The following is a 13,620-nucleotide window of genomic DNA, read 5'->3' as shown; positions in this document are numbered from 1 at the left end:
TTTTCTGTCCAGATATGTGACTGGACAACAAACCAAAAAAAACCTGGTTAAATCAATGACCTAGTATATAATAAGGAGGGTGGTATTTGTTGGGGGGGTTTGAACATGCAACCTTCCAGGAGGGTGGTATTTGAGGGTGGTATTTGTTGGGGGGGTTTGAACATGCAACCTTCCAGGAAGGTGGTATTTGTTGGGGGTTTGAACATGCAACCTTCCAGGAGGGTGGTATTTGAGGGTGGTATTTGTTGGGGGGTTTGATGTTTTAGCCAATACGTCTGATCATCTTCCACATAGCTGGGTTTTTAAAGGGTCTTTCAGTGAAAACATCCCATCCAGTTGTTTAGCTCAGGAATCAGCAGTCATACGACTCTGGTACATATTGGTTTAATCCCATTATTGGATGAGTGTTTCTGTGGTCCTTATTCCTGGACATTATTACGTGAAATCATCTAGACTGTAAAGGAGAACCCTCGTAAATCTCCTTCTGTAATTGGGATGCAGAGACACATTATCCCTGATCTGTTTCCAATATAACACAATTCTGAGAAATTATTATAATTTTTAAAAAATTCTTCCTGTTTTAGCATTTATTTTCGAAATGAAAGAAAATATAAATCTGTGCATCCTTTCTGTCATTCAGCTCCGGCTAGCTAAGATCAGGGCTCATAGGGCTCTGATCTAAAGTAGTGCACTCTGTAGGGAATAGGGTGCCATTTGAGCTGCAGGTAAAGTCCTGCCTCTGTCCCTGCCAGACAGACAGAGACAGAGGAAGGAAATCCCTGGAAGGAGAGATTTGAGGAATTAGAATGCAGAATGCAGGAGCAGCTAGAGAACATCTAGAAGGCAGAGTTCCAGAACCTTTAGTTCTATTGTCCTCTGTTCTGATTCTGACTGACTGGGTCACGTACAGATCAGTGGCCCAGGATAACTGACTGCAGGAGTCACAGATCATGTTAAATACACAGGAGGAATGTGTGTGTGTGTGTGTGTGTGTGTGTGTGTGTGTGTGTGTGTGTGTGTGTGTATGTGTGTGTGTGTGTGTGTGTATATGTATGTGTGTGTGTGTGTGCATGCGTGTGTGTGTGTGTGCATGCGTATGTGTGTATGTGTGTGTGTGTGTGTGTGTGTGTGTGTGTGTGTGTGTGTGTGTGTGTGTGTGTGTGTGTGTGTGTGTGTGTGTGCATGCGTATGTGTGTATATATGTGTGTGTATGTGTGTATATGTATGTGTGTATGTGTGTGTGTGTGTGTGTGCGTTTGCCTAAACTGGCTGCTTCAAGATGTTTCAGCTGCTGAAAACATTTTTCAAAAAGAGGTTTCATCCGATGTGGCAGAGTCTCGATTAAATTTACAATGGCAAGAAGACACCTTTGGAAAAGAATTGCAATAATGAAGTTGATGAATGGACACCATTAGTCTCGTGTGTGCCAGTTCACTGTGTCTTTGGCTTCAAAGATGCTAACATCAGAGGCCCATACTGTTCTACCAGAGAACTCTGTTCTTCCATAGAACTCTGTTCTTCCATAGAACTCTGTTCTTCCATAGAACTCTGTTCTTCCATAGAACTCTGTTCTTCCATAGAACGCTGTTCTTCCATAGAACTCTGTTCTTCCATAGAACTCTGTTCTTCCATAGAACTCTGTTCTTCCATAGAACTCTGTTCTTCCATGTTTCTTCCATAGAACTCTGTTCTTCCATAGAACTCTGTTCTTCCATAGTTTCTTCCATAGAACTCAGTTCTTCCATAGAACTCTGTTCTTCCATAGAACTCAGTTCTTCCATAGAACTCAGTTCTTCCATAGAACTCTGTTCTTCCATAGAACTCTGTTCTTCCATAGAACTCTGTTCTTCCATCTATTTAAACAGATACTTCTTTGTGTTGTGTTCAGTAGGTTGTGGTACTTTCAGATAGAAATGTATTAAAAGAAGAGACATGCCTCTCTGACATGTAGACTAAGGAATCAGTCTGGTAGGATCATGTTGTGCTCTATAAATTATCTTCATATCTGTATTCAACAGTATGTTGCATCTCTGATTGTGAAGGTTGATTTTTAATTGTTGTTGTTGATTGATGTTGTCTCTCCAGATGGCCAGAAACAGGAAGTGAGTGTTGGAGGCTCTGCGTCTAGACAGTGTTTCTATGATCTGACCCCTAACAGCCAGTATAAGATCAGCGTTTCCACCCAGCTACAGGACATGGAGGGGCCCGCCGTCACCACCATCACTACAACACGTAGGTACCAACTGACCTCAACACTCTCATCACAGACACAACACGTAGGTACCAACTGACCTCAACACTCTCATCACAGACACTCACGTATGTACCAACTGACCTCAACACTCTCATCACTACAACACGTATGTACCAACTGACCTCAACACTCTCATCACAGACACAACACGTTCTTACCAACTGACCTCATCTCATCACAGACACCAACTGACCTCAACACTCTCATCACTACAACACGTAGGTACCAACTGACCTCAACACTCTCATCACTACAACACGTAGGTACCAACTGACCTCATCTCATCACGGACACAACACGTAGGTACCAACTGACCTCAACACTCTCATCACAGACACAACACGTAGGTACCAACTGACCTCATCTCATCACAGACACCAACTGACCTCAACACTCTCATCACAGACACAACACGTAGGTACCAACTGACCTCATCTCATCACAGACACCAACTGACCTCAACACTCTCATCACAGACACTACACGTAGGTACCAACTGACCTCAACACTCTCATCACAGACACCAACTGACCTCAACACTCTCATCACAGACACAAACACGTGGTACCAACTGACCTCATCTCATCACAGACACCAACTGACCTCAACACTCTCATCACAGACACTACACGTAGGTACCAACTGACCTCTACACTCTCATCACAGACACAACACGTAGGTACCAACTGACCTCAACACTCTCATCACAGACACAACACGTAGGTACCAACTGACCTCAACACTCTCATCACAGACACAACAAGTAGGTACCAACTGACCTCAACACTCTCATCACAGACACTACAGTAGGTACCAACTGACCTCAACACTCTCATCACAGACACAACACGTATGTACCAACTGACCTCAACACTCTCATCACTACAACACGTATGTACCAACTGACCTCAACACTCTCATCACAGACACAACACGTAGGTACCAACTGACCTCATCTCATCACAGACACCAACTGACCTCAACACTCTCATCACTACAACACGTAGGTACCAACTGACCTCAACACTCTCATCACTACAACACGTAGGTACCAACTGACCTCAACACTCTCATCACTACAACACGTAGGTACCAACTGACCTCAGGTCATCTCATCACGGACACAACACGTAGGTACCAACTGACCTCAACACTCTCATCACAGACACAACACGACACAACACGTAGGTACCAACTGACCTCATCTCATCACAGACACAACACGTACCAACTGACCTCATCTCATCACAGACACCAACTGACCTCAACACTCTCATCACAGACACAACACGTAGGTACCAACTGACCTCACAGACACAACACGTAGGTACCAACTGACCTCATCTCATCACAGACACCAACTGACCTCAACACTCTCATCACAGACACAACACGTAGGTACCAACTGACCTCATCTCATCACAGACACCAACTGACCTCAACACTCTCATCACAGACACTACACGTAGGTACCAACTGACCTCAACACTCTCATCACAGACACTACACGTAGGTACCAACTGACCTCTACACTCTCATCACAGACACAACACGTAGGTACCAACTGACCTCAACACTCTCATCACAGACACAACACGTAGGTACCAACTGACCTCAACACTCTCATCATAGGCACAACACGTAGGTACCAACTGACCTCAACACTCTCATCACAGACACAACACGTAGGTACCAACTGACCTCAACCCTCTCATCACAGACACAACACGTAGGTACCAACTGACCTCAACACTCTCATCACAGACACAACACGTAGGTACCAACTGACCTCAACACTCTCATCACAGACACAACACGTAGGTACCAACTGACCTCATCTCATCACGGACACAACACGTAGGTACCAACTGACCTAGACACTCTCATCACAGACACAACACGTAGGTACCAACTGACCTCAACACTCTCATCACAGACACTACACGTAGGTACCAACTGACCTCAACACTCTCATCACAGACACAACACGTAGGTACCAACTGACCTCATCTCATCACGGACACAACACGTAGGTACCAACTGACCTAGACACTCTCATCACAGACACAACACGTAGGTACCAACTGACCTCAACACTCTCATCACAGACACAACACGTAGGTACCAACTGACCTCATCTCATCACAGACACCAACTGACCTCAACACTCTCATCACAGACACAACACGTAGGTACCAACTGACCTCATCTCATCACAGACACCAACTGACCTCAACACTCTCATCACAGACACAACACGTAGGTACCAACTGACCTCAACACTCTCATCACAGACACAACACGTTGGTACCAACTGACCTCATCTCATCACAGACACCAACTGACCTCAACACTCTCATCACAGACACAACACGTAGGTACCAACTGACCTCATCTCATCACGGACACAACACGTAGGTACCAACTGACCTCAACACTCATCACAGACACAACACGTAGGTACCAACTGACCTCATCTCATCACAGACACAACACGTAGGTACCAACTGACCTCAACACTCTCATCACAGACACAACACGTTGGTACCAACTGACCTCATCTCATCACAGACACCAACTGACCTCAACACTCTCATCACAGACACAACACGTAGGTACCAACTGACCTCATCTCATCACGGACACAACACGTAGGTACCAACTGACCTCAACACTCATCACAGACACAACACGTAGGTACCAACTGACCTCATCTCATCACAGACACAACACGTAGGTACCAACTGACCTCAACACTCTCATCACAGACACAACACGTAGGTACCAACTGACCTCATCTCATCACGGACACAACACGTATGTACCAACTGACCTCAACACTCATCACAGACACAACACGTAGGTACCAACTGACCTCAACCCTCTCATCACAGACACAACACGTAGGTACCAACTGACCTCAACCCTCTCATCACAGACACAACATGTAGGTACCAACTGACCTCAACCCTCTCATCACAGACACAACACGTAGGTACCAACTGACCTCAACCCTCTCATCACAGACACTACACATAGGTACCAACTGACCTCAACACTCTCATCACAGACACAACACGTAGGTACCAACTGACCTCAACACTCTCATCACAGACACAACACGTAGGTGTCAACTTCACTCAAAATCTCTCTTATGGGAGTAAAACAGAATGACCAGCTATGAACATTGGATTGGATGTATTGGCAGTAGAAATGAAGATGACCTGTCATACTGTATGTTACACATTGAAACAGCAGAGTTAACGATGTGAGGCTGAAAGCAGTGGGAAACCATAGAACCGATCATTCCAGTGTTGCTCCAGGCCATGCAAAAGCCCCCCTCCAGATAACAGCCTTGATCCCATTACCTTTAATGGCTGTTGTGGCTTACGACTGACTGGCCTGTAGATCAGCTCAGCTCAGTGAAGACAAAGCATGCTTTCTCTCGTTTTGTCTGGTAAATGAAACCTTCCCCCCAGAGCTGCTCTCTGCCTGTGTGGCTGAGCACCAGCCACAACTCATTTCACCTCCCTTTAGGGTACATCCCAAACGGTAGCCTGTTCCCTACATTTACAACGGGGATAGGGTGTCCTTTAGGACACGGCGTCAGTCCCTCACAGCACGACTGTCCCTTCGAAGCAACAATAGTAGGCTAATGATGCAGGCCATTGGCAAGGCAATGAGGTGGGGAGAACTGGTCTGTTTAGGGGACAGGAGATGCTCACTCGCTGCCAGGGATACAGATAGCTGCTCTCCCCCAGGAGGAGATTACACTGCTGCTGCTGCTACTGCTGCTATCACTCACCACAGAAAAACCTCCCTGGCTTATCCAAAAGAGAGGCATTGTTTGGGGACAGCATGGGAGAGGTAGGTGGATACTGGTACAGTGGGGCAAAAAACAAGTTGATAACAAGTTCAAACAGGTGCCATTAATACAGGTAATGAGTGGAGGACAGAGGAGCCTCTTAAAGAAGAAGTTACAGGTCTGTGAGAGCCAGAAATCGTGCTTGTTTGTAGGTGACCAAATACTTATTTTCCACCATAATTTGCAAATAAATTCATTAAAAATCCTAGAATGTGATTTTCTGGATTGTTTTTCTCATTTTGTCTGTCATAGTTGAAGTGTACCTATGTTGAAAATTACAGGCCTCTCTCATCTTCTTAAGTGGGAGAACTTGCACAATTGGTGGCTGACTAAATACTTTTTTGACCCACTGTAGGTGTGTGTGGATGGATAGAGGTATGATGGATGTACCGTGATGATTTATGTGCTTGTCTCTCTGTGTTTTCTAGTCCCTGCCCCCACCCAGCCACCGACACCACCCCCCCACGTCACCCCCTACCGACCATACCGCCCGCCAAGGAAGGTAAGAGAGAAGAACTGCCACTGTGTGTCCACACACACACACACACACACACACACACACACACACACACACACACACACACACACACACACACACACACACACACACACACACACACACACACACACACACCTTCCTCTCCCCTGCTGTCCCCACCATAGTGTGACCTTTCTCAAACCCTCACTACATCTCTGATGACAGTTCACCTTTACTTCAGCACACTGAGGTACCACAGATAAATAAAAATATATCTCGCTTTTATACCAAATGAACCACATTATACAATCACCAAACAAGTACCGGTACTTAGTGGTATTTATCCAGCTGAGGAAGAGTTTTTGGAGTTAAATACAACTTTTTAAGTCTTCTTTTTATTTTCTTTCTTGAGGGGTATCCAGTATCTTATCAACTTTTTTTATTGAGTTTTCTTTTTTTAAGTTTTCTTTCTTGAGGGGTATCCAGTATCTTATCAACCTTTTAAGTCTTCTTTATCTATATCAACTTTTTTAAGTCTTCTTTCTTGAGGGGTAGTATCTTATCAACTTTTTAAGTCTTCTTTCTTGAGGGGTATCAGAATCTTATCAACTTTTTAAGTCTTCTTTCTTGATATCTATCTTATCAACTTTTTTTTCTTTCTTGAAGTCTTCTTTCTTGAGGGGTATCAGTATCTTTTTTTATCAACAACTTTTTATTGAGGGGTAGTCTTCTTTCTTGAGTCTTCAACTTTTAAGTCTTGAGGGGTATTATCCAGTTATTTTTTATCTTATCAAATCAACTTTGCAGTGTATCTTATCGGCTCAGACAAGCAGCAGCTCCAGTCTGTGCATATTTACACAGCATCTGCATGCATTACTTATTACATTAGCTGAGGCTTTGCTTCCTCTCTCCTCTACTGACCTTCATATACACACTACCAAATACAATAGGCAGACAGCCCCCTGAGGGTTTAAGTCCTGGTCCGTTTTTAGGTGAACTGCAATCATCAGATTTGTGATAAGTATTAAGTTCTTCACAGGTGAAATAAATGAGAAATAAGAAGGTGGTTTTTACAGCACCGTAATAGACTGAAAACTTCTTCAGCTTTTATCAATGTATTCTCAGCAAAGTTCTCAAGGTCATTTTTACAGCGGGGATTAGTTGAATATTGCATTTTGGATATTATCTCTGGCTCCTAATAATAGTAGAAGTCAGAAGTACTCAACTTCTTCTCAATCACATTGGAGGAGAAGGTTCGATGGGCGGGACCTTGGATCTTCTCCAATGCGTTTTGTGAATGAGGCGAGGATAGAGCGTGGGAGGAATCGATTAAATCGATGAAAGACAAATTGAGAAAGAGCCTTGCACACTTCTATCCCCCCATGGTGCACTGCTGCCTGGCTGTGTATAAAGCCTTCCTCCCATCCTGTCGATACTTCCTGTCCGGTTTGATTAGAACCCTGCCATAACAACCTTCCCTTAAGAACTCTCCCACCATTCAAAGAACTCTGCTATAATTCTAAGCACTTCAGACTGAACACATTTGTCCCACCTCTAGAGGTTTGTACCAGTCAATTTGTTATAATTCTAACTCTCTGGCTTGTTTAAACAAAGATCAAACAGGCCAGACATTTCTCTTGCCATTCCTCTACACTCTTAGAAAAAGGACCTGTCTTTGTTCCTCAAAGTGTAGCCCAGTGTTTCTCAACCCTCTTTGTACCAGGCACCGACAAGCTATGGTCCTTCTTGTGCCAAGGACCGGCAAGCTATACTTCTTCCTAGCGTTGGAGAACGGGCTAAATCACCGTCAGCTTACTGTCTGAGATACCGGCCAGCTCTAGTCGTTCCTCACATTCCTCAGACCGGCCAGCTCTAGTCGTTCCTCACATTCTGAGAGACCGGCCAGCTCTAGTCGTTCCTCACATTCCTCAGACCGGCCAGCTCTAGTCATTCCTCACATTCTCAGACCGGCCAGCTCTAGTCGTTCCTCACATTCTGAGAGACCGGCCAGCTCTAGCGTTCCTCACATTCTGAGAGACCGGCCAGCTCTAGACGTTCCTCACATTCTGAGAGACAGGCCAGCTCTAGCTGTTCCTCACATTCTGAGAGACCGGCCAGCTCTAGCTGTTCCTCACATTCTGAGAGACAGGCCAGCTCTAGCTGTTCCTCACATTCTGAGAGACAGGCCAGCTCTAGCTGTTCCTCACATTCTGAGAGACAGGCCAGCTCTAGCTGTTCCTCACATTCTGAGAGACCACAGGCCAGCTCTAGCTGTTCCTCACATTCTGAGAGACAGGCCAGCTCTAGCTGTTCCTCACATTCTGAGAGACAGGCCAGCTCTAGCTGTTCCTCACATTCTGAGAGACCGGCCAGCTCTAGCTGTTCCTCACATTCTGAGAGACCGGCCAGCTCTAGCTGTTCCTCACATTCTGAGAGACCGGCCAGCTCTAGTCGTTCCTCACATTCTGAGAGACCGGCCAGCTCTAGCTGTTCCTCACATTCTGAGAGACAGGCCAGCTCTAGCTGTTCCTCACATTCTGAGAGACCGGCCAGCTCTAGTCGTTCCTCACATTCTGAGAGACCGGCCAGCTCTAGCTGTTCCTCACATTCTGAGAGACCGCCAGCTCTAGTCGTTCCTCACATTCTGAGAGACCGCCAGCTCTAGTCGTTCCTCACATTCTGAGAGACCGGCCAGCTCTAGCTGTTCCTCACATTCTGAGAGACAGGCCAGCTCTAGTCGTTCCTCATATTCTGAGAGACCGCCAGCTCTAGCTCGTTCCTCACATTCTGAGAGACCGGCCAGCTCTAGTCGTTCCTCACATCCTGAGAGACCGGCCAGCTCTAGTCGTTCCTCACATTCTGAGAGACCGGCCAGCTCTAGTCCTCACATTCTGAGAGACCAATCTGCTCCCAGTTTGATTGAAGTCTGTATTGACTGGAGAATACAGTAACTGAATATTAAAGGCACAGCTCAGTCAAAAATGTGATTTTCCAGTTTGTTATAGACCGGTCCATACTATGATGTTGGAATAACATTATGAAATTGTGAAAATGAGATAAAGCCAGCTTAGTGTAAGAGCTGATTAAACAGAGTCTGAGGTGGGATGGAGCTTTAGGCCTGTTCCTGGTGACATCTGAGAGACCAATGAGAAAGAGTGTTCCAACTGGCCAATAACAGCTACTGTAGTTTTCAGTTTTCCTCTCCCCACTCAGACAGATATATGAGATAAAGATGGCTGCCCTGGATTTAATGACTGGAAGATCTTACAGTCTCTGTGTATTAGGAAGTAGATACAGCTTCTGGAGGAGACAAAGTTAGATGTCATTTTCCAGGCCTGTTGTAATGAGACTGAAGGGTTGAGGCTTTACCAGCTGGCCTGTTGTAATGAGGCTGAAGATATGAACCAGCTGGCCTGTTGTAAAGACTGAAGGTTGATAAAGCCATGACCTGTTGTGAGACTGAAGAGTTGAGGTTTACCAGCTGGCCTGTTGTAATGAGGCTGAAGTTTTGAGGCTTACCAGCTGGCCTGTTGTAATGAGACTGAAGATATGAGGCTTAATAGCTGGCCTGTTGTAATGAGACTGAAGGGTGAGGCTTTACCAGCTGGCCTGTTGTAATGAGGCTGAAGATAGAGGCTTACCAGCTGGCCTGTTGTTGAGGCTGAGGTTTTACCAGCTGGCCTGTTGTAATGAGACTGAAGATATGAGGCTTGAGGCCTGTTGTAATGAGACTGAAGGTTGAGGCCCAGCTGGCCTGTTGTAATGAGACTGAAGGGTTGAGGTTTACCAGCTGGCCTGTTGTAATGAGGCTGAAGATATGAGGCTTACCAGCTGGCCTGTTGTAATGAGACTGAAGATAGATGAGGCTCCAGCTGGCCTGTTGTAATGAGACTGAAGGTTCCACCAGCTGGCCTGTTGTAATGAGACTGAAGGGTTGAGGTTTACCAGCTGGCCTGTTGTAATGAGGCTGAAGATATGAGGCTTACCAGCTGGCCTGTTGTAATGAGACTGAAGGTTGAGGCTTTCCAGCTGGCCTGTTGTAATGAGACTGAAGGGTTGAGGTTTACCAGCTGGCCTGTTGTAATAAGACTTAAGGATTGAGGCTTTCCAGCTGGCCTGTTGTAATGAGACTGAAGGTTGAGGCTTTCCAGCTGGCCTGTTGTAATGAGACTGAAGAGTTGAGGCTTTCCAGCTGGCCTGTTGTAATGAGACTGAAGAGTTGAGGCTTTCAAGCTGGCCTGTTGTAATGAGACTGAAGGTTGAGGCTTACCAGCTGGCCTGTTGTAATGAGGCTGAAGATATGAGGCTTACCAGCTGGCCTGTTGTAATGAGACTGAAGGTTGAGGCTTTCCAGCTGGCCTGTTGTAATGAGACTGAAGGGTTGAGGTTTACCAGCTGGCCTGTTGTAATACGACTGAAGAGTTGAGGCTTTCCAGCTGGCCTGTTGTAATGAGACTGAAGAGTTGAGGCTTTCCAGCTGGCCTGTTGTAATGAGACTGAAGAGTTGAGGCTTTCCAGCTGGCCTGTTGTAATGAGACTGAAGGCTTTCAAGTGGCCTGTTGTAATGAGAGGCTTTCAAGCTGGCCTGTTGTAATGAGACTGAAGAGTTGAGGCTTACCAGCTGGCCTGGCCTGTTGTAATGAGACTGAAGAGTTGAGGCTTACCAGCTGGCCTGTTGTAATGAGACTGAAAGGTTGAGGCTTACCAGCTGGCCTGTTGTAATGAGACTGAAGTGTTGAGGCTTACCAGCTGGCCTGTTGTAATGAGACTGAAGGGTTGAGGCTTCTGTCTCTGTGTTTGGAATTCCTCTCTAACCTAGTTCCATATCTAATTTCCCTCCTTCCTTCCCTGCCTCCCTGTGTCCCTGCCTGCCTCCCTCCTCCCTGCCTCCTTCCCTCCCTGCATACCTCCCTCCCTCCCTGCATCCCTCCCTGCATCCCTCCCTGCATCCCTCCCTGCATCCCTCCCTCCCTGCATCCCTCCCTCCCTCCCTCCCTCCCTCCCTCCCTCCCTCCCTCCCTCCCTCCCTCCCTCCCTCCCTCCCTCCCTCCCTCCCTCCCTCCCTCCCTGCCTGCCTGCCTGCCTGCCTGCCTGCCTGCCTGCCTGCCTCCCTCCCTCCCTCCCTCCCTCCCTCCCTCCCTCCCTCCCTCCCCCCTCCCTCCCTGCCTGCCTGTGTCCCTGCCTCCCTCCCTGCCTGCCTCCCTCCCTCCCCCCTGCCTCCTTCCCCCTCCCCCTGCCTGCCTGCCTGCCTGCCTGCCTGCCTGCCTGCCTGCCTCCCTCCCTCCCTCCCTGTGTCCCTGCCTCCCTCCCTGCCTGCCTCCCTCCCTCCCCCCTCCCCCTGCCTCCTTCCCTCCCTGCCTGCCTGCCTGCCTGCCTGCCTGCCTGCCTCCTCCCCCTACTTCCCTACCTCCCTCCCTGCCTGCCTGTGTCCCTGCCTCCCTCCCTGCCTGCCTCCCCCCCCCTGCCTCCTTCCCTCCCTGCCTGCCTGCCTGCCTCCCTCCTTCCCTCCCTGTGTCCCTGCCTCCCTCCCTGCCTGCCTCCTCCCTCTCCCCCCTGCCTCCCTCCTGACCCTCCCTGCCTGCCTGCCTGCCTGCCTGCCTGCCTCCCTCCCTCCCTCCCTCCCTCCCTCCCTCCCTCCCTCCCTCCCCCCTCCTCCTTCCCTCCCTGCCTGCCTGCCTGCCTCCCTCCCTCCCTCCCTGTGTCCCTGCCTCCCTCCCTGCCTGCCTCCCTCCCTCCCCCTGCCTCCTTCCCTCCCTGCCTGCCTGCCTGCCTCCCTCCCTCCCTACCTCCCTCCCCCCAGTCTGTAAGGCAGCCAAAGCTGACCTGGTCTTCTTGGTGGACGGGTCTTGGAGCATCGGAGACGACAACTTCCAGAAGATTATCCGCTTCCTGTACAGTACGACGGGATCTCTGGATCTGATTGGTCCTGATGGCACACAGGTAAGACCAATGACAACACCTCCATATTATAGAGTTATGCATTCAGCCAATATCTCACGGAAATAATGAATAAAGTAAATATAACCCAATGCTGTTGAAGGGGAACATTGTCTAACAGTAACCTGATCTCATCCATCTCAGCCACTGATGTTTGAGAAAGCAAAATGTCCTATGAGGGGCTGGCCTAGTCCAGTACACACAGGTTAGAGTGAGGTTAGGGTCACAGGTCAGGTGAGGTTAGGGTCACAGGTTAGAGTGAGGTTAGGGTCAGGGTGAGGTTAGGGTCAGGGTGAGGTTAGGGTCAGGTTAGAGTGAGGTTAGGGTCACAGGTCAGGGTGAGGTTAGGGTCACAGGTCAGGGTGAGGTTAGGGTCACAGGTTAGAGTGAGGTTAGGGTCACAGGTTAGGGTGAGGTTAGGGTCACAGGTTAGGGGTTAGAGGTTAGGGTCACAGGTTAGGGTGAGGTTAGGGTCACAGGTTAGGGGTGAGGTTAGGGGGTCACAGGTTAGAGTGAGGTTAGGGTCACAGGTTAGAGTGAGGTTAGGGTCACAGGTGAGGTTAGGGTGAGGTTAGGGTTTAGGGTCACAGGTTAGGTGAGGTTAGGGTCACAGGTTAGAGTGAGGTTAGGGTCACAGGTTAGGGTGAGGTTAGGGTCACAGGTTAGAGTGAGGTTAGGGTCACAGGTTAGAGTAGGGTGAGGTTAGGGTCACAGGTTAGAGTGAGGTTAGGGTCACAGGTTAGAGGGAGGTTAGGGTCACAGGTCAGGGTGAGGTTAGGGTCACAGGTCAGGCTGAGTTGGGGTCACAGGTTAGAGTGAGGTTAGGGTCACAGGTCAGGGTGAGGTTAGGGTCACAGGTTAGAGTGAGGTTAGGGTCACAGGTTAGAGTGAGGTTAGGGTCACAGGTCAGGGTGAGGTTAGGGTCACAGGTTAGAGTGAGGTTAGGGTCACAGGTTAGAGTGAGGTTAGGGTCACAGGTCAGGTTAGTGAGGTTAGGGTCACAGGTCAGGGTGAGGTTAGGGCCACAGGTCAGGGTGAGCTTAGGGTCACAGGCCACAGTTTAGGGTGAGGTTAGGTTCACAGGTC

The 13,620-nt window shown here is 48.2% G+C and overlaps 1 protein-coding gene across 1 annotated transcript in view; it reads left to right on the top strand.

Moving 5' to 3' along the window:
* The window catches only part of LOC112242259 (collagen alpha-1(XIV) chain-like), a gene marked incomplete at its 3' end in the record, with an annotated part of 156,901 nt that overhangs the window by 86,361 nt on the left and 56,920 nt on the right, over positions 1 to 13,620 (top strand). The window contains 4 exon segments of the mRNA XM_042315300.1: positions 2,086 to 2,232; positions 6,548 to 6,594; positions 6,597 to 6,621; positions 12,398 to 12,537. Coding sequence (XP_042171234.1) covers positions 2,086 to 2,232; positions 6,548 to 6,594; positions 6,597 to 6,621; positions 12,398 to 12,537 — 359 coding nt within the window.

This window comes from Oncorhynchus tshawytscha, unplaced genomic scaffold (genome assembly GCF_018296145.1).
Source record: "Oncorhynchus tshawytscha isolate Ot180627B unplaced genomic scaffold, Otsh_v2.0 Un_contig_10640_pilon_pilon, whole genome shotgun sequence".
In the NCBI taxonomy this organism is placed as follows: Eukaryota; Metazoa; Chordata; class Actinopteri; order Salmoniformes; family Salmonidae; genus Oncorhynchus; species Oncorhynchus tshawytscha.
This window is presented reverse-complemented; position numbering and strand designations above follow the sequence as displayed.